Source organism: Pleuronectes platessa, chromosome 6, assembly GCF_947347685.1.
Source record: "Pleuronectes platessa chromosome 6, fPlePla1.1, whole genome shotgun sequence".
In the NCBI taxonomy this organism is placed as follows: Eukaryota; Metazoa; Chordata; class Actinopteri; order Pleuronectiformes; family Pleuronectidae; genus Pleuronectes; species Pleuronectes platessa.
This window is the reverse complement of record NC_070631.1, coordinates 12230214-12249662: the sequence shown is the minus strand read 5'-3', so window position 1 is coordinate 12249662 and position 19449 is coordinate 12230214. Positions and strand designations below refer to the sequence as shown.

The window sequence follows — 19449 nt, the reverse complement described above, 5'->3', positions numbered from 1 at the left end:
AACACTGATGAGGCCCGTTGTGGCAGCGCCTTCCCTTAGCACAGCTGCACAGTAGCTCCCCTGACACTCATTCGCTGTAATGTGCTGCAAGACGACCCACCTCTGCTGTGGGCAATACCCACCGGAGCTCATTTGCTATAGAAGTTGCCGGTATATGATTAGTGTGTTCAAAGTACGAGGAGACTGCTTTGAATAAATAAATAAATAACTGTACACTTAAACCAGTGTAAAGACAGTGCAAGACACACCAAGGTACAAAAAAAGAAAAGAAGCAGCAGTAGTTGGTTCCTCTGTTTGAAATCCTGCTAATTAAATAAAAATAAATTGAAATGTTTGATTCAAAATGTCAAACAGTCTCAAAAAAATATGACAGCATCTAGAAAAGTTGACCCAACCAAACCAGGCACAGATTGTTCCCTATTGACCCTGCCTGACTCCACTACAGTAATTTCTAGCAAACGGCTCCACTCTGATTGTCCTGATTTTGATTGTTTGGCATGGATGAAGATTCACTCGACGTGTCTGTTGACCAGGCAGCAGACCTGCCTCTACATCTGTATTTGCCACACACACATCCCAGCCAGCGCTCCCATGAGCACCACTGTGGCTTTCCCAACCAAACCTTCTGGCCCGAGTTTGTCAGCAGACAGCTCCAGGCTCCATAAAACAGCCTGCTGCTCGCTCCCTTTGCCCAGCTTAATGGTCCCAGGGGCTGCAAATTTACTAGTGACCTTTGCATTCCATTTGGAGTGTAAAAGCCTCTTTGCTAGGAAAATTCCATCACTTTAGACGTAGCCGAGCAGCACTGTGTGTGTGTGTGTGTGTGTGTCAGTGTGTGGGTGTGTGGGTGTGTGTGTCTCTGCGTTGGACAGAGCGAGGGAGTCACTATAAAAGGCAACAGGAAAGAAAAAGAGGGTGGTGAGAGAAGAGCAAGGATTAGACTCAAGCTTCACTGGTAGTTTATTACGGATGTTGCAGTTGTCCCCCCCCCCCCCCCCCCCTCCCAGTTGAGACACTACTCTTAGTCCACAGACATTTTCTTTATTATAGCAAACACTATGAACATTTCATTAATAACAAATTTCCCATATTTATCGTGTGGTGGACAAACTGTGACAAAATGGACACTGCTCCTCACACATCAAAGTCCAGCTTTGATTGATAATACTTGATGGTGTGCTTGTACGCTCCTTGTTCATTTTTCTGTAGTCAGTTTAAAATAGGGGAAAATTGCTTTTCCTCACAAATTGCAGTCTCAAATAATCTGTGTGTTCTATTTGTCATCAATGCTTTGTGATGCTTATACTGACTTTGTTTAAATGACTGGATAATTGGTAGTGACGTGCCTTAGTTAACCATACTGTGTGTGGTACCTCCATAAACTGCTTTAGAATTCAAAATAAATCTATACGAGTTTTTAAAAAACTGCATCACATGAGTTTTCAGACCTAGAGGTGGCTTCAGCAGATGGGATGTCATTCCGTGGACATTACGAAAAAACACGCACCTCTGAAAAGAGTCACAATAGATGGATCAAACATTTGTTATTCTTGAGATCTAGTTATAATGAGCAACTTTAGGTGTTAGAACTGTGAATGACTTGCATAAACACAATTGACTTTTTACACCGCTGTTAATTAACAGTGCCATCTGCTGGGGGAGAGCAGCTGGTGCTCTTCTTCAACATGGAAAACCCTTTAAACTAGAAGTGCCTTCAAGAGAGCGAATACCTCCAGCAAGGCCCAACACACCCAACGTGAAACCACATTAAAATTCAATAAATCCATATTTTTATTTGGGACTGCACCAACTTTCAAAGACTCTTAACTATCAGTCCCCTAAAGAGAGAGAGATTTGAGAAATAAGGAAAATGTTGAAAAATGCTCTATCTTAAAATGTTACAAAAAGTATAAAAATAAAAAGTAAGATCCATCCAAAATGTATTGGATTCTCCCCTGGCCCATACTGCATCATTCCACTAGATTCCATGGTAATCAATCAAGTACTTTTTGTGTAATGTGGCTAACAAACAAGCAAACAGAAACTTCTTGGCAGAGCTCAAATGCCTTAATTTGACAGGAATCATATCAAACAACTTCAGTCATAATTGTGACCTGAGGTTTTTACAATTTTCCCCACCTGTTATTATGAACCATGACATTAAGCTAAGGTTTATTGCGATTTATTTATTACTCTTGTTTCATGCAAAACAATATATCTCATCCCTGTGGTCTAGGTCTCAAGTACCAGTCGCAAAATAAAATAAGCCAACTGCCATTAACTTTAACACTGACATTTTTTATTAAAGAATACTACTGAACAAATACTTTCAACATTTAATTCACATAAGAAATAGTCTACTTTAAAAAAAAGAAGTGAGTTATTCAGAGGGTGTAAAAGGACATTCATTTTTAATAAAGGAAAACATAAATAGAAATATTAGCTCAAGTGATTTAAGAACGTATGTCATCGGGAGGTGTCACAATTTCTAATAGTTTTTTTTTTAATAAAAGGGGGGGGGGGAAAAGCCAATTTCACCTGTAGAAACTAAAACTTGGTCCTCTGAGTTCATGTTGGAAAACAGATGTACCTTTAAAAATATCAGTACCCAGATGTGTATAAGAATTCAGCTCCATTTAACAGTCCCAGAAAAATATGAATACTTATAGCCAAACAACCAAGTTACTTGTCAGATGAATCCATATTAAAAACCCGATCAGAGACTTTTTTTTTTATGCTTCCAATCATGACAAAAATATTCAGTCAATGCAACCGTTTTACACGGTTACAAATATACATCCATCAATGCGTGACACACTACAGGGTTTTCAACATAGATTGGTCTCAACAGTGCAAAACATCTTCATCTTTTAGCCACAAGGGGGCAGAGCTCAATGGCTGGTGTTAACGCTGGTTTAGTTAAATTGAGAGAAAGTGAAGATTGTCTAACCTGTGTAAATTTGTCTGGTTCAAACATAACACTTGTTAAAAGCAGGGGTTAAAAAAATTAAAATCAAAACAAAAATCAAAAGTACAAAACTCCGTAAAATCGTTTTATTGTCCTTGTCTTTGAATGGCGGTGGCATAAAGTAACTGAATAAACAACACAACATTCATATGTTAGAACTTGGATATCACAAGAGATAAAAAGCATAAAATTACATTAAAAAAAAGGTTTAACGAGGGTATCATCACTATATAATAAAGATATGAATTGGCCGGCTTCCTCAGTAAGTTTACAAACCGAATCGCTTATTTTTCAGCAGACAGAACAAACTGAGAAATCTACACAAGATAAAAAGTTCTAAAATAGGAAGTGATTATACAGTGAGGAAAATGCTGCTGCGGTTGCTTCCTCTATATCAAATTCTAGGTTCTCATTACCATTGGGTTCTTCAAAAGAAAACCGGTGCGCTGTTAACATTTGGGTGGGGTTTGTGTACCCACCTCAGGACAAGCTCATAGTTTACGCAGCTTGTCTCGACCCTGGCTTCCAAGAGTTTTAAAAGATGACCACCTGCACAAGTAGATGCAAAATATCTTTCCGACTTAAAATCGTATCCTGCAAGCACTAAAAATGTGATAAGACATAAAAAAAAAAGAGGGTTAAAAATACAAAGACAGAACAGCGAAAACCCTCCCCAGTAGCATATGATCCATCCATCCATCCATCCATGTCAGCTTCTCCTCCTGTCTGGTGGACTCTTCTCAGCAGTCTGGGCCCCTTGTGCTCTGTTGTTGGACATGGTAAAGAGGAAGGGTGGGAGGTTTGGTTGTGAAAAATGTCTGAATCAAGCTTGTCCCTGCAGTGGAGGAGGTCCCATTTCCTCCTGAGTTGATGCCCTCACGCAGTGACAGCGTCCTTCTCCTTCTTGTCACTGTCTTCATGCCAGGTGAGACGCTCCTCATAGAAGGCTATGACGATCTGTGGGCACTTGTGATTGGCCTCCTTGGCGAGCACAAGATCAGCCTCATCAGAGTCTTTCCTGAAAGAGAGGAAGAGCAGCACCGGTATTAGCTGACGCAGGTAGAATTAGCTGACGCAGGTATTAGCGGATGCAGGTAGAAATAGTTAAACATACATTAAGAGCAACATTTCTAATAATAGCATGTATTAAACAGCTTGTATCATAAAGGCATGTTCAAGACCAGTCCTGCTTGAAGTCTGTTACATCGTCAAGTTCTTGTAATAGGCCTTGAATGAAACTCAGTGTTTTTGGTAGTTCGGTGTAGATGTGAATACCCCGACCTAAACCCGCCTCGACCCTTTGGGCCCAGTTTTAACTACATTTTTGGAAAGACTCAGGTTAGAGTTGGCCTTGGTCTACTTGATAGTGCACGTGCCTGTAATCGAGGAAAATGTCCGACTCTGATCAGGTTCAAACAGAAAAAACAATGATAATCAACTTCAGGTTGGGCTGGTAGTTTTCTGACGGCCTTGGCCGGGTTCGGACAGAGAATTGCATCCTTAACAGCACATTAATTAGCAGAGTAAAAAAAGAAAGAAAAAAAACATTTCCATGGAACAATTAGCTAATGCGTAATTAAGGAGTTTTGTTGTGTTGCATACTGCTTGTAAATGAATGGACAAGTAGGCTATTTGTGCTGCTAATTAGCAATTTGCCTGTCTCAATGTGGCACATCGAGATCTGCAGTTTCCAACAATGGTGCAATTACAGGTACCAGAGGTGTAAACCCAGAAACCAGAAGACTTTTCAAACCAGTTTCACTGAACCTCAAAATGCTGATTTATTTTTTGCATAACCATTAAGCTGGTTCCACGTTTTTGGTATCGGACACATTTATTTAAAAAAAAATTAATTCACTTACATTGTTCGAAAACGCTCAATTGCCATGAATTTCGAGAGGAATTTATAAACAACACCTACCACTTCATAAGGAACATGAGGTCCCCACAGGAGTCAGTTGCTCCAATGATCTTCTCAGGCTCAAGTCCTCTTTCAAAGCCACGAGCAACTAAAATGTCTTCCTATAAAAGAAGACAAGAAAACCATTTATTTAGTTCACACACACACAATAAAAACACCCTATACTTTAACACTATAGAATCATTAGGTTTGGATGTAAAAGCAAATAAATGCTATCATAATTCTTACAGAAATTGTCAACTTGTTGAAAATTAAGTAAATAATTATCTTTCATAGGAGCAAAAGCTGTTAATATCTTATTTCAAAATTGTTTTTGTTAGATATGTCAAAAATAATCAATAAGGGTCTTAGAAAAAGGAATGAAAGCAGCTGAAATCTTTAAGAGTCAAACCCGTTCTCTCTTCAAAGTAGAGACTACCCATCAACTGTTAATTAACATTCACACAATAACCTTTTAAATCAAGAGCTAAACTATAGTTTCTCTCAATAGTGGGCTCTGCTCCAGAGTCCCCATTGTGCAGCACAAAGCTTGACCTCGTGTTAATCTCACACATGCAAATAGCGATGTCCTGTAAACTTAGTTGTAATCAAAAAATCTTTCCCAACATATTCATCTCAAGTTGTCAGTTATTTACCGCATCTACATACATTTTAGATTCAAACCTAACACCGGTATTCATTACCTCCTTTTTCTTTTTGGCTTTACTTCCACCTTCCTCGTCATCATCTGAGCTCCTCTTCTTCGAGATGCTGGAGTCTTTGGTCCTTCCCAAGGGGCCGGCGGTGGATTTGCTGGTCCCGCTGCTTGGTGTGGAGCTTCCACCACCAGCAGCACCACCAGCGCTGCTAGTGCTGCTGCTGCTGCTTTTCTTGTAGGTCTTCATGAATTCTGAAATAAGTTCTGGGCAATCCAGATTCTTCTCTGGCTCCCAGGTGTTGTGCTTCCTGAGGAAGATTACAGTGCAGAAAGTCAGTGCCAGTACAGTGGGACATCTTAATCAACGGCACTGAGCAGAGATAGATAACCTATTATTATCAAATTTGATCAATTGCGATATTCATTCAACATTGAAATGTATCTTGTAGCTTCTGTATCCTTTTCTTTTCCTGGTTTATACAGCAGCATTACAGTATTTCCTCAGTTTATGCTACAATTAACAATTAGTTAATGTATAATCTTGGCTAATCTCCTGATTACCATCTTATTAAAAGATTAAATTGCATGAAATAGTGTAACTTGTTACAATTCCTCACACATATAGGTGATAAGTTCACATGCTTTTGCTCTGTGTGTGAATATGATGTGTGATGATGTTGCTCTGAACTGCTTTGGAGCCTGAGCAGATGCTGTTAGCATGGTGTTAACGGAACACTTACTCTGAGTATCCTTTCCACTTCAAGAAGAACTCGACTCGGCCCTTCACCACCCTCCTGTCCAGCACCTTCTCCACAACATATTCTTCCTCATCGGAGGACGAGTCGTCGTCTTCGCGAGTCTTTTTGCCCATTGCGAGGTTTGTTGTTGTTGAACACTAGGCTGCTGCAGGCCGAAGGTAATTTACCCTGTGCGAGAAGAGAGGAGAGAGAAGTGCACGATAAAACGCATGTAGGCGGATTTATTCCGGACAAACAACGCAGATAAGAATCGATAAAAAGAAGACACTTGTAGTTACAGCTCGACGCGTTTTAACATAAGCTAGCGCCGCTTCGCTAAGCTACATCCTATTTCAACCACAGGCACCGTTTCATTGTCGTTTATCAAACCTGATACAGGCACGGACTAAATGGAAACATGCTTCATTAGTTAGGCCGATAAACAATTGCCTGTGACGATCAAATGACTTAAACACTTAAACGCTACACATGGTTACCAGAAAACTAAGCTTCGACTACACGCATCCACAAAGATGCGGTGTGTTGTTAGCTGCGCGACTAGCTAACCGCTACCTTTGAAAGGCAACCTTGCTAGCACTAGCCTGCAAGCTAACGCTCCCTCGAGCTAACTTCGCTATCAAACAAACGCACACGTGAACAAAACCCTCGCAGTGTCGCGGAGCTGCTCTCGTGCTTTAAAGACCTCTCACCCTGGGGATGTGTAGACCGCCGGTTCTCCGAGAGCGATGTCGTGTGTCTTTTAGCGGACGTGTAGTCTGTGAGGCCAACGCTGCGGCTAACTTAGCATCTAGCCTGCTTCACATAGGAGGAGGTGTAGTGCGCCTGCCTGTACGCAAAAAGCGCGGGTTTAAGACGCACAATGAAGGTACCCGCCCCTCGGTCAGCTGATCACACACACACAAACACACACAAAAACACAAACGCACACACTTATTTCGCTTTTAACGCGACGATTACTTAAGTATTTCAGTCAGATATAAAAAATATATATATATATATATATGCATTATGTACACGAAGTACAGATGTTATTGTGAGCCAGTTTATGTAATGCACGTGAAATCGTCCCGTAAATCAGAATCATCCACAATCGGTGATATGTGCTTTTACATATTGTTTTCAAATAGCCACGTTCATCGCAGTAACATCGTTGTGTGTTAAATCAACCGCGCGACACCTGCGAGACGATATTTCACACACAACATCCATCGTAGCGAAATGTCCGCTTATCGCTTGGTTATTGGATGCTGGCGTTGATTGACGGATCTCGGTCATATCAGAGCTCGGCAGGGGAGTAGCCACCGCTACTTATTGTACACTGCTTTAACAGGCAGAGTGATTGTAATGATACCATGGCTTTCGTGTGTGAAGCTTTGATATGAATAAATGAAGGAATGATGTTTCTGATGCCAATACATGAATTATGAACCTATTAATAACTTACTCAATATTTTTTATTTTATCCTATTTTATTGTATTCAAATATACCTGCTGCTATGACGACTTAATTTCCCTTCGGTGATGAATAAAGTAATCTATCTATCTATCTATCTAATATGGCGTCTGTCTTTATGATACAATGGGGGGGTCAAAGGGGAAAGTGGAAACAAATTGGGCAGAGGGTTGTGATGTGAATGTGCTTGTGTTACTAGGGAAAACATAACACGTATATAGGGAGAATTTTTTTTGCAAACAAACACGCAATAAAGTCCACAAAATGTAAGGGGGGGGGGGGTCCATTGCGTTTCGCTGCCCCTTGTATTTCGAATCGCACACCAAACCCGCCATCCATTTCCTGATTCAGTCACGTGGTACGGCCCTTTGCGAGCATTTAAACGTCACCACATACGTCATCAATACAAGCCTCGATACGCACATCACCAAAATCCTGAATTTACTCGGCACACGCTCCGAAGCCTCTACACGGAAGGACTCATCACTACTCACGGCATCAAACAGCAACATGTCGATGAAAGATGTGAGTACTATCACATAATCTGTGTTCTGCTGTGTAGCTCGCGTCCGGCCAAGTACTCGAGCAGAAGCAGCCGCTCTGATGGACACGCCGTGCAGACTGCGTGTCTATCACAGCGGCTGCGGTTTCCTAGCGCCGCCATTTTATAGCAGCTGGGCCTCGTGGCCTATTGTTCATGCAGTTACTCGTGTGCAGATAATTTGACGTTCCCCAAACGCGTACACCCTCAGTTTGTAAACAAGGGGAACCGCCGCTTCATGGTGTTTGTTATGCTTAAGTGGTCGCATGCAGGGGAAACGAGAGGGGCTCAGTCACCCGAGCCGACTGCTAACGATAATGGCGGCGATTTCTCCCTCCTCCACCCTGTCCTGATGTTTGATCGTGACGCAGGGATGGATTAATTAAATCATAATAACGCTGTTAATCCTCCAGTTCTGCCATGTGAACCCAGTGATTGAAGAGGATGCACAACGCTTGCTGTATGTATTGTTGAATGTAGCCTGATGATGTCCTTTGTCCATTGGCCAGGTCCCGCGTGAGCCGGAGCAGCTCCGCAAGCTGTTTATCGGAGGTCTGAGCTTCGAGACAACAGACGAGAGTCTCCGAGCTCATTTCGAGAAATGGGGCAGCCTCACAGACTGTGTGGTAAGTGGTGGCTCGTTCAGAGCTTCATCCTTTGTGATCAAGGTTTATAAGTCCAGTCGCTTTTATACACCGGCAGGAAGCACCTGCTCTTTATGCCATCGATGAAATGATCCTAGTTGACGGAAAATGTGCTATTTGGTTGTATAATTGTTGCCTTATATATTTTGTTATTTGTAACTGGAACATCAGTCAATTCTAGGACCACAGTTCAATAAGCCACCACCATACAGCCTTATCTTTTCCATGAAAAGTAGGACACCAACAGGGTTTTAGATGTTTTACCTGTCTCCCATAGCTTTAGGCTTGAAAGATCTGAGCAAACATTGGCTCAAAAGTGTGGGTGCTGCTAACCCTAAGTAACATTTACAGTTGAACAAATGGTTCACGAATGAGTACTTATTTGCTTTCATCATTTTGAAGCTCATAACCTAATTAACACGCATCATCTGGCTGCTGTATATGTGTGTAAGACTAAACTCGAGTTTAACTTCTCCATCAGGTCATGAGGGACCCCAACACCAAGCGATCCAGGGGCTTTGGATTTGTCACATACTCACAGGTGCAAGAAGTGGATGAAGCCATGAACGATCGCCCCCATAAGGTTGATGGGCGTGTGGTGGAGCCTAAACGAGCCGTATCTAGAGAGGTATGCTTCTCTGAACAATGAACAAGTGAATATGTCTTGCATGCAAAGGTAGAAGGGCGCAATTAAGCATCGGCTGTTTTTTATGACAGGATTCAAACCGACCAGGTGCTCACGTAACGGTAAAGAAAATCTTTGTTGGAGGCATCAAGGAAGATACGGAGGAGTGTCACCTGCGGGATTACTTCCAGCAGTTTGGCAAGATCGAGGTCATTGACATCATGACTGATCGTGCTACGGGGAAAAAGAGGGGCTTTGCCTTTGTCACGTTTGATGACCACGATTCAGTCGACCGGATTGTCAGTGAGTAGAAATGTTTGTTGTCGCATGTTGTGTCAAATTTAAGTGTCTTTATTGGTTATTAAATACATTCTCTTGTCCCACAGTCCAGAAGTATCACACGGTGAACAGCCACAACTGTGAAGTCAGGAAGGCCCTTACGAAGCAAGAGATGCAGACAGCAGGCATGGGTATGAGGGGTATGAAGGCCTTTCTTCAACATACCCTGATTTTAATAAACAAATTGTCACAGTTAATGCTGCCGAGTAATGGGGTCTTTTTTTTCTTTGTCAAGGTCGCAGCAGTGGTGGTGGAAGGCCATACGAGTATGACCGGGGCTTCAATCAAGGTAAGCTTTCATTGACAGTGAACTATCCCTGTAATTTGAAATGTTCTGGCTGGTCTGAAAAGTAACTTTAAATGGTTGTATTTTAGGTGGCAGGGGCGGTGGTGGTGGTGGTGGTGGTAGATACGGAGATGCTCCTTACAATTGCAATGGCGGGGACGGTGGTGAGCAGACATTTTTCTCTCTCGGGTATCTATATTTGCATCTGAAGTTTTACAGTGTACTCAAAGGTTATTTATGATGCAGGCTATGGAGGTGGCCCTAGCGGTCCTGGTGGATATAACAATGGCGGCAACCGTGGATACAATCAAGGAGGCTACAACCAGGGCGGAGGTGGTGGCGGAGGAGGATATGGAGGAAACGGATATGACAGCAATGGCTATGGAAACTGTGGTGGTGGAGGAGGTGGCGGCGGCGGCAACTACAACAACATGGGGCACTACGACCCCCAGGCGTCCAACTTCGGCCCAATGAAGAACAACTTTGGTGGTGGTGGCGGCGGCGGCAGCAGTGGTAGGAACTTCGGTAAGATTAGAGATGTGATCTGTGTTCACTGAGGCTGTAATGCATTTGCCCGTTTAACCCATATGTTGTGTTGCCTTCAGGTGGCTACGGAGGTGGCTCCAACAGTGGATATGGCCGTCCTGGACGATTTTAAAGTGAACTGGTAAGAGCTTGAAAGGCATTCTTGCACAGTATATTTGTATGATAAAACCAGAGTTTGTAGTCGCAGGGAATGGTCAAGTGCAGATAACTATTAAAACAATCACTCTGGATCTCAGGTCATACAAAGTCAGTACACGGTTAACAATGTTGTTCCATATTGTTCAACAGGACTGAGTACTTAGGAGAGGAGAGCAAGGAGAGGAGAGCAAGCGAAGTGACAGGGCAGCTGCAGGTTTACATCCTAAATCTGCTCAGCCAAACATTTGTGGCAGGTTACAGCTGCTGCAAGAGATGAACAATAGATGTATCATGGAGGGTCTTCATTTAAAGATTTGTTTTTTCTGTTTATCAAGATGTGTCTGGAAAGAAAGCATTCCAATGAGGTTTTATGTAGATTTTTGTTTGAGTCTGGTTTTATTTGTAACTGCATCAAGTCAAGCTGAAATAAACCAACTTTCAGTTGTTTTTTACAAAACAGTCTTGTTAGCCTCTTCAGTGCATTGGGAAAGGGAGGGTTCACTTTGGAGTGGAGGGACGAGGGGGGGGGGGGTCACATATATCCATACTCTGAGTCATTATCGTGAGATCTTATAGAACTGCACAATTCACCATGAATCAATAGTCAATAAATATCTACAAATGTGTCACGGGTTGAGGAATGAGAAGCCACAATCTTCATAAAGAGTTCATCACATGGTACACACTGAGTTCTGCAAAGATCACATGGTACACACTGAGTTCTGCAAAGATCACATGGTACATACTGAGTTCTGCAAACATCACCTGGAGGCTGCTAGCTTACATGCAAAGTCTTTGAGGCTAGCCATGGAAGCCAGCTGAGGGAGAGAAGTAGCAAAGCCATCGCCAGGATCATTGAAGCAGGGGAGAGTGAGAACAGCTAGCAGGCAGCAGCTACCAAAAGGCTTAAATGCTGTCTGTAGGTAAGACCAGACTTCTCAACTACTGATAGTAATATGTTTTTGTCATGTAGCTGGTAGTAAGCTGTGTAGCCCAGTAACTACTTAACATTTGTGCAAACTTTTATATGACATACACCCCTGAATGGTAACATTGGCCTCTTTAATTTTGCACTGAGGTCCTACAACAAATTGCATGCTAATAATATAAACATTTTTTGGAAAGAATGCATTTTACTTATTTGGTGTTTCCGCTTTCTAGGTGAACCCCCACACATCGTCCACAGGTCCTGAATTATTTTTCAATGACTTTGGCTCAATAAGGTACAAAAACAAACGGCACAACACTTTCAGTTTCTCCTTTTGCCAGAATAAAACCTGATCTGTTAATTTGTTTTGTTTTTTCCTCCACAGGTTTTCTTGAACAATCCAGCTGGTGCTGAAGATTTTTGGAGACTATTTTTAACTGCTGTGCAGTGTCTTTTATTTTTTAAATAAATTATTTTTAAAGAAAAGTTGTTTGGTTTCAGTCTTTTTTTAATATGAAGAGTCCTGTGATGCATCTTTGAAATTTATACATTTAAGGACTTAGACAACATTTGCATGAATTATGTACAACTTCCAGTTGGCTGAAGTGGTTTCAGTTGGCACATTCAGGCACAAGTAATGAAACTCTAGATCCAGTTCCTCAGCGCTGCCCTCTCTTTGGCACAGTAGTGTGAGGTACCAGGTAAATTTTACCATCAGGTGTCTGTTGCAGGGAGTATTCATCTATTGAGTATGGTTGTCCGTCTTCGTCTCGCAAGTGAGTGAATACTTCTGCATAGAGATCTGTGAGGCGGCATTTAATGAAGGTCAGGCTGTGCTGGAACTCCAGTCTCTCCTGGGCCAGGTGCTCCTTCTGGTCCTGCAGCTCGTTCAGCTCTTGTTCAAGGTGAATTATGCTCTCAAGCTTCCTCTTCCTGCAGTTCTGTGCCGCCACCTTGTTCTTCCCCCGCCTCCTGATGTCCCTGACCAGGGCCATTTGTTTATCTGTCAAAGTGAACTGTGTCAGGAGCTCATTGAAGTCGTCTACAGGGAGATTGATGATCTTTTCCATGGGGAACGGAATCTTCAGAGACAGTGCCCGCCGCTCATCTCTGCTCAGTGGTGCATGAGTGGAGCTGCTTCCTTGTGGTTTTGTGTACATGTGAAATTGTGAGCTCCCTCTGCTGGAGGCTCCAGACTCAGTGTACATGTCGTTCAGAGCAGCAGCCTGGCTCTGGTGCTTTAACGGTCGCAGAGTCGTTGTCTCAGGTTGTGTGTGAGATAAAGTGTTCGGGGCTGAGAAATTTGAGTGATGTGCACCAGAGTGTAAATATGACTGTCCCTGGTAGTTGACTGAGTAATGGAGTTGTGCTCTTCTGGCATGCTCAGGTTCACCATCTCTGTATGTAATGCCTGTGTCTCCACTCTGGTAACCTGGAACAGCACTGACAGGATTATCAGGGGAGGCCAGAGGTGGACTGGAACCCAGAGACAGACCGGAGTCTGACTCCAGATCATCAGTTGGAATAACGTGTGAACATTGTCCGTGTATAGTCCACTGCATGTGCCGACTGGGACCCTGAGAGAAACAAGTGTTGGCTCTCCTGTGCCCTTGGCCATCAAATGACACGTTCACCTGACCCCTAAGAGCCATGAGCGAGGGCAGTGCTTGAGAGGAGATGGGGTGCATTCTTTGATTGAGCTGATAGTCAGATGGTCCGTACACTGCCCCTGTGTTGCTGCCTTGATGATGGCACGGGGGCACGTCTTCAGGGTAACATCTATTGTAAGTGTCAGCAGAGCCGAGCTCACAGGTGGGGGGACGCCCTGAGTGAGATGGGGCCATCCCGTACACTCCCATTGGGACCATGGGCTCCATGGTTTGGTACTGTGTTGTTTCATAGGGGCCTTCAGCAGGGACTTCGAACTCCTGCAACAGACACACAAGGACCGCAGCTAGCTATGATTGATGGGCATACATAAATGTCACTTCAACAGAAGAACAGCCAATGATTGAAGATACTTATTTATTAGTGAAACAAAGAATTCAACACAATCTAATTTGCCATAGAGTACAGTTTGCCCCCACTTCAGCATGCCACCCCAGGCCTATGAGGGGCTTTCATAGATGTGATCAAGTTTCACCTGGAAACAGATGGCTATTGTGCGGTGCAGGGGGCCGCCAGCATCATGCAGCACTTGCTCCCCCTCACAATCTCTCCATCCTGCCATTACTCAAATAGGCCATTGTTGCCCCGTATCCACAGAGTGTGTAATGGTTTCTCAACACAAAGCATCTCACGAGAATTGATAGATATGTATGTATTCAGTGTTTTTATTTATGAACCAAGGCTGTTGTAGTTTATTCAACATGACCCTTAGATGTATCTTTTGCATCCATTAAACAACATAAAATATTGTTTTCATATGGACTCAATCATCAATACCCAAAATGCACACAATCATATTTTATTAATTCTTTCATGCAGAGAGGTCCATGTACACAGCTGCAGTGACATTCATGTCCATGATAAGTGAGTGTAAACTTTTAATCACAATTGTGTGTAATTTGCATGAAGGTGCACATGCAACTGCAACATATTTTCTGGATTTTGTTTTTTACGTTGTCTTAGCTTTCTGTAATTGAACAGTGACCCATTAAGACTATCCTTTCTACAGGACATTTTAATATATGCAGATATTTTGTACCAACTTTTTATAGTATAGTATTACCCATATTTTGTATTTGTATTTGTTTTGTTTAGTTTATACATTTATCCTGGGCTGGAGCGATTGTATCGAAACCCAATTTCCAACCGCTCATCAATAAAGTGTTATTTACTCTGACATATGACTCATCATTCTACAATCAAATATTCCTAATTTGTACACAGTGGTACCTTCCCAGTGTGTGAGCTGTTCCCAGTTACCTGCAGCTCTGAGATGGCCATCAGTTCCTGCCAAGCTGCATCCATCTCTGCGTCCTGAGGTCCATGAGTCCTGGCTCCATGAGGCGTGGGAGCTCCACACGCCCTCCCTGGAGCAGCTTGGGTCTTGTTATAGACAAGAACATCATTTCTATTAAAACTCTCACTCCGAAGTCTTAAGTGAGGCACGATTGTGTGTTGTGGTTTCCCATTTCTTGCAAAGACCTACCTCACAGGTTCTCCTCAGTGGGAGAACATAGTTGGCTGTCGAACACATTCAGGACAGGCTCTTGCTGCAGATACAGAACCTGGTGGAGACAATACACATCCGGTTATTAGGGCCTACCTATCCTCTACACTGACCAGAAAGAAGAAGTATAAATGAAGCTAAGTGTGAACTGTGAGGTCCCAGCCTTCTTTCTAACACACATATCTAATACATACAGTATATTACATGTCTGTACAGCTGCCGGTGCGATATAAACGAGTGTTGGGTGTTGTGCGAGCTCTTTTGGAAAACATGGAGGGTTCAGTTTAGTTGAGTTGACTCCTCCCCTCAGCTGTCCCGGGGTGCAGCTATGCCAACCCCTGATAAGACAATCTGCGGGAAAACATCATGCTCTACAAGACAGACTGGGGCCCGATGGCTACTCTGGAAAATATGGTGTACGGCTAACATGCCTGCACAGATCAGCATGGCATTTTTTCTAAACTATACATTCTACTTTTAGCATCTCCAGTGATAATCATAAGTTCATTATAATAAGTGAACTGTGACTTAAAAACAGAGATGTGAACACTGAATTACTTTTTAATTTGACTTTTCCCAGACAAGTCCGTGTACATACTGTACATATAAACTATATAAGGTATATGTCAGTGCATTTACAAACATGTATATAGACACAAGCATAAACACCTTTAAATAATCTCTTTTTTCTCTAATTTGTTGTTATATTCTTACTTTTCCAATAATTTGAGCCTGAAATCGACAGTTTAACAAATAATACAGAGGCAAATCATCCACATATAAGTATACTCGTATACGCAGATATCCGTTGCATTGCTTCCCATAATGTAACAATAATTATCTGCATTCAATAAAGTAATAAATAAATAAATATGAGGAATCGCACGCTTTGCTGTTGTTCACTCAAAAGTCATGTTATCGGGGTCATAATGACATATTTATTCTCAGGCATTACAATGTACAGGTCCCTTCAATATTCGGCATATATTCCTCATTATGTGTTGATTCAATTAGTACTTTTTGAACAAATGTCCTGAGAGCCTGCAGTGTCTGTGTCTTCCAAATGACAATTATTTCAATTTAAGTCAAAAACATCAGAGTGAAGTACGAAGAACAGGCTGTGTCACGCTGAGTAGTTGTATATTACAGTTTAGTCCATGAAGAGACTTAATGCTCAGCAACTCAATTCAACCTCAATTCAACTTCAATTCAACTGTCAATTGTAGGAAACAAAGAAGAAAAGATCCGTCTGATACATTTTGCCATAATTTTCAAATGCCATCCATTGCCAGACATTTCTCCGTCTCTTTTGTTAGACTCACTTCTCTAACTACAGCTTTCCCCTCATGGCAAAATTAATTTACCATAATCCTGGTGAGTGCTCACAGTGGAAGGTTTTCTGCTATCACCTGCCACATGTGAATTGTTTTGCACTATTTAAAGTCTCTGAAACATTCAGTTATAACTAATACATCCTGCTGGTGTCGTAATGGTGGTAAGTTTAGTTTTTATAAGGTTGTTTCCTTAACCGTAAGGAATCATAATTCACTGTAACTCTAAGATCTCACTGGCATCACTTGGTTGAATAAAGAAGTTGTAAAAACAGTCAGTAAAACTATGTTGGCATAAAGAAAAGTTATATCATTGAAGTGATAATTTGTGAAAATGTATTTGCTGGAAAAGAAAATTGATCTCAAACTAATTGAAGTTTGAGCAACATTATAATACAAATATATGCTTTTCAATAGGCTATCTTTATTACATGATAATGTGAAATGTCAGTGTCTGAGAAGTAAGTGTTAGATTATGGAGTAAAGATTTAATTTAGGTGGTAAAGCTATAAAAACTCAGCGCACTGTGGTCGTGCAACAGAAAGAAAAAATTATCTGCCAAACGAGTAGAGGTGACCGATGTGAGTGAACATACCTGAGCGGCATTCTCTGCGGCTTCAACAGGTGATGAATGCAGATGAAAACATCACGGCATAAAGCACAATCCTGGTGGAGTGAGGGCAAAAGGAGATAAGTTGTCTTTAACACGTGTTGTGTTGCTGATTACTTTTAAAGGATCCGAGGAACTGAAAACACACAAAGGTCTCCGGCTCTATCTCTCATTCAACTGTCCGCCTCTGTCTGCTCTGCCACTCTTACAGTCACCGGCATAAATGGGATGGCTCTGTGCAGACACACACAGTCTTCCTGTAAAGCACCCACACTGCGTTTTTTTTTTGTTGCACTCATGTATCCTTAATAGCACACTTGCACCCCAACCTCCAAATTTCCCTTTTCCCCACATGACAAACCACAGACCAACAGTTTGGCAAACACCATGGCAGTCACTCTGTCAGTCCACAGTGAAGTAGGTAGATGTTAACAAATTACAGAAAAGACAAAAGACTGCAAGCAATTTTGATCCTAATTTTGAAACGACAATACAAAACAGTTTAAAGATGTAAACGTGAGTGTGCTGGAGGTTTTGCTTCTGTCTGGGCCAAACCATACCAGAAACCGGTGTCCTTTTCAAATCCTCCCAAAAAACAAAAAGGTATATGTGGAGTGTGATGTGGAGCACCTGGAGTCAGAGCCGGCGTCGCAGTGAGGGCCCTGTTCAAGCAGGGGCGGGTTGGAGGCTGGATTGAGACTTGGTTTAGTCGGGATGGAATGTACACCCTCCGACAGGTAAGAAAGACCACATTGTTCCTCTATCTGGCAGAGCAACCACCAAGGGAGAGAGAGGAGCAGGGGGAGAATGGAGGGGAGCGTGTCTTACATAGCAAGTGACCATTAAAATCCCTCACAAAAAATAAAATTCCCCTCTTTGCCGTGATGTGAAACACTGTGCACAGTCAACTCACAAAAGCCCATGTGTTTTGTAGGCCACGTCTTATTGTGCAACAGCCTTCACACAGTAAGAGTTTGTATTGTGGAGATGTCGCACAGTTATTGTTTCATTGAGCAACGTGTGAGAAATAACACTGACAGTCTGTCCCACAGAGTCAATAATGATTTTGGAACTTTTCTGCATTACATGAAATGGTGGAGACTCTTTCCCTCTGTAAAACACTCATGTACAACATAGTGGTTTTTATTTTTAAAAGCTTTTGTTGATGGGAGCAGAAATCCCTGAGTGGATGCTAAAACATGTGTGTGTTTTTTCAGCTGCTGTGGAACAACATATGTTGCAACTGAATTCCTTCGAAGGCTTTGTTTGGTATATTTTTGGAAGAGTAAAAATTTGCATATAAAACATTTGCTAATGCATGAGGCGGATTCAAATTGCATAGAACATGTTTTTCTTGAAAGTGCAAAACTTGAAACAGATGTCACAATCGCTTTCCTTGAATTTCAGAAGGCAAATAAACTTTGCAGACTTGTTTAGGCCTGCATTAATACTTTGTTTGAATTGCAAATTAATTGAAATGCATGGAGCAAATCCACGTTGTCAACCCGTAACAACATTTTGAGAAATGGAAACAAATTGCCAGCACATTGCATGCGAGTTTACGCAACACATAATTTTAAATAAATAAATGCAAAATATATATCCGTATTTTAAATGTATTTATATTTTTAGACAGTGTGCAAAACAATTCTCATCGATGTGACTTACTGAATAAGATAATGCTCATTCTGACACTTACAGTTGCGATAAAGTAAAGAGTTTTTTTATTTCTAAAAATAAGGAATGTGAGCAGGCCTAAAGTTAGTTTGCTGTATTTAATCTACAGTAAATGTTAGCTTTGAATGCTGACTTTTTTCGGGGGGGTAAATACATGTATATAAATCCAGGACAAACCCGACATTCAGTAAAACACTGTGTTCAAAAGCCATGAGAACATGGAAGGCTTTGTCGGACCCAATCCAATATCACATCCCACTGAGACTTAAAGCAAAATGTTTTCTCTGCCATTGTTCTAAGTTGGAAAAGTAGGTGGCTGACAGAGTCAAGAAAGGTGAACGTCTACCAGGAATCAAAGAAGGGACTTCCCAACCCAAGTTCCTAGCACCCAGCCCCTGACTCAACCACTGCCACAGCGTGCCAAAGAGCACCCTGTTATTACCGTGACCACAGCGGTTTCCAATCTGGACACAGTTCCCAGGTCAACGCCCACGATCCCTGTTTGTGTTTGTTTGCCTCAATTAGTCTTTGACATGTCTTCGCTGCAGCTTGCCTGGACCTCTCCGGGCTGTCAGTCTGTCCTCGTCATGCACCTCAGCACCACGAACAACTCCTCTTCAAAAATAGACTTTCTGGCAGGCCACTGCCCCTGTTGACTCACATAGGTTTAAATGTTCCTAATGACCATTACATTTTAATCTCGTCTGAAATTAATGGCGAAACATGTTTTTTTCTGTTACCCACCTCATTTATGCATCCTGCTGTTTCCATGACATCTCACTTGTTCATTAACGATGGAGGAATGTGGCATCTTTGTTTTTTTGTCTTAACGTCCCGAAAGCTATATCAGACTTGAGCGGAAAAACCACCTC

At 42.0% G+C, this 19449-nt stretch overlaps 3 protein-coding genes across 11 annotated transcripts; 1 reads left to right on the top strand and 2 right to left on the bottom strand.

Moving 5' to 3' along the window:
* Positions 1-3039: 3039 nt before the first annotated feature.
* cbx5 (chromobox homolog 5 (HP1 alpha homolog, Drosophila)) lies at positions 3040-7133 on the bottom strand. Its single transcript, XM_053425933.1, has 5 exons — positions 6974-7133; positions 6267-6452; positions 5573-5834; positions 4890-4990; positions 3040-3986 (listed from the first exon to the last, which is right to left on the bottom strand). Exons 2-5 carry the CDS (start codon positions 6395-6397, stop codon positions 3845-3847), a joined length of 636 nt encoding a protein of 211 aa, XP_053281908.1. The 5' UTR covers positions 6398-6452; positions 6974-7133; the 3' UTR covers positions 3040-3844.
* Positions 7134-8102: 969 nt separating this feature from the next.
* On the top strand, positions 8103-11313 carry hnrnpa1b (heterogeneous nuclear ribonucleoprotein A1b). 7 transcript variants are annotated; one of them, XM_053425926.1, is made up of 10 exons: positions 8103-8262; positions 8788-8904; positions 9404-9550; positions 9640-9850; positions 9934-10011; positions 10122-10175; positions 10262-10336; positions 10419-10697; positions 10778-10839; positions 11007-11313. In XM_053425926.1, the coding sequence occupies exons 1-9, from the start codon at positions 8248-8250 to the stop codon at positions 10828-10830; spliced, it is 1029 nt and encodes a 342-aa protein (XP_053281901.1). In that variant the 5' UTR covers positions 8103-8247; the 3' UTR covers positions 10831-10839; positions 11007-11313. The 7 variants fall into 7 exon arrangements, with proteins under 7 accessions (XP_053281901.1, XP_053281899.1, XP_053281900.1 ...); XM_053425924.1 differs by having other exon boundaries at positions 9934-10017; XM_053425925.1 differs by having other exon boundaries at positions 9934-10026; positions 10419-10685.
* A 547-nt stretch (positions 11314-11860) lies between these two features.
* nfe2 (nuclear factor, erythroid 2) lies at positions 11861-17150 on the bottom strand. Of its 3 annotated transcripts, none has more exons than XM_053425920.1 (4): positions 16886-17150; positions 14939-15017; positions 14713-14835; positions 11861-13712 (listed from the first exon to the last, which is right to left on the bottom strand). In XM_053425920.1, the coding sequence occupies exons 2-4, from the start codon at positions 14984-14986 to the stop codon at positions 12444-12446; spliced, it is 1440 nt and encodes a 479-aa protein (XP_053281895.1). In that variant the 5' UTR covers positions 14987-15017; positions 16886-17150; the 3' UTR covers positions 11861-12443. The 3 variants fall into 3 exon arrangements, with proteins under 3 accessions (XP_053281895.1, XP_053281896.1, XP_053281897.1); XM_053425921.1 differs by lacking the exon at positions 16886-17150 and adding an exon at positions 15154-15223; XM_053425922.1 differs by lacking the exon at positions 16886-17150 and adding an exon at positions 15164-15223.
* Positions 17151-19449: the final 2299 nt, after the last annotated feature.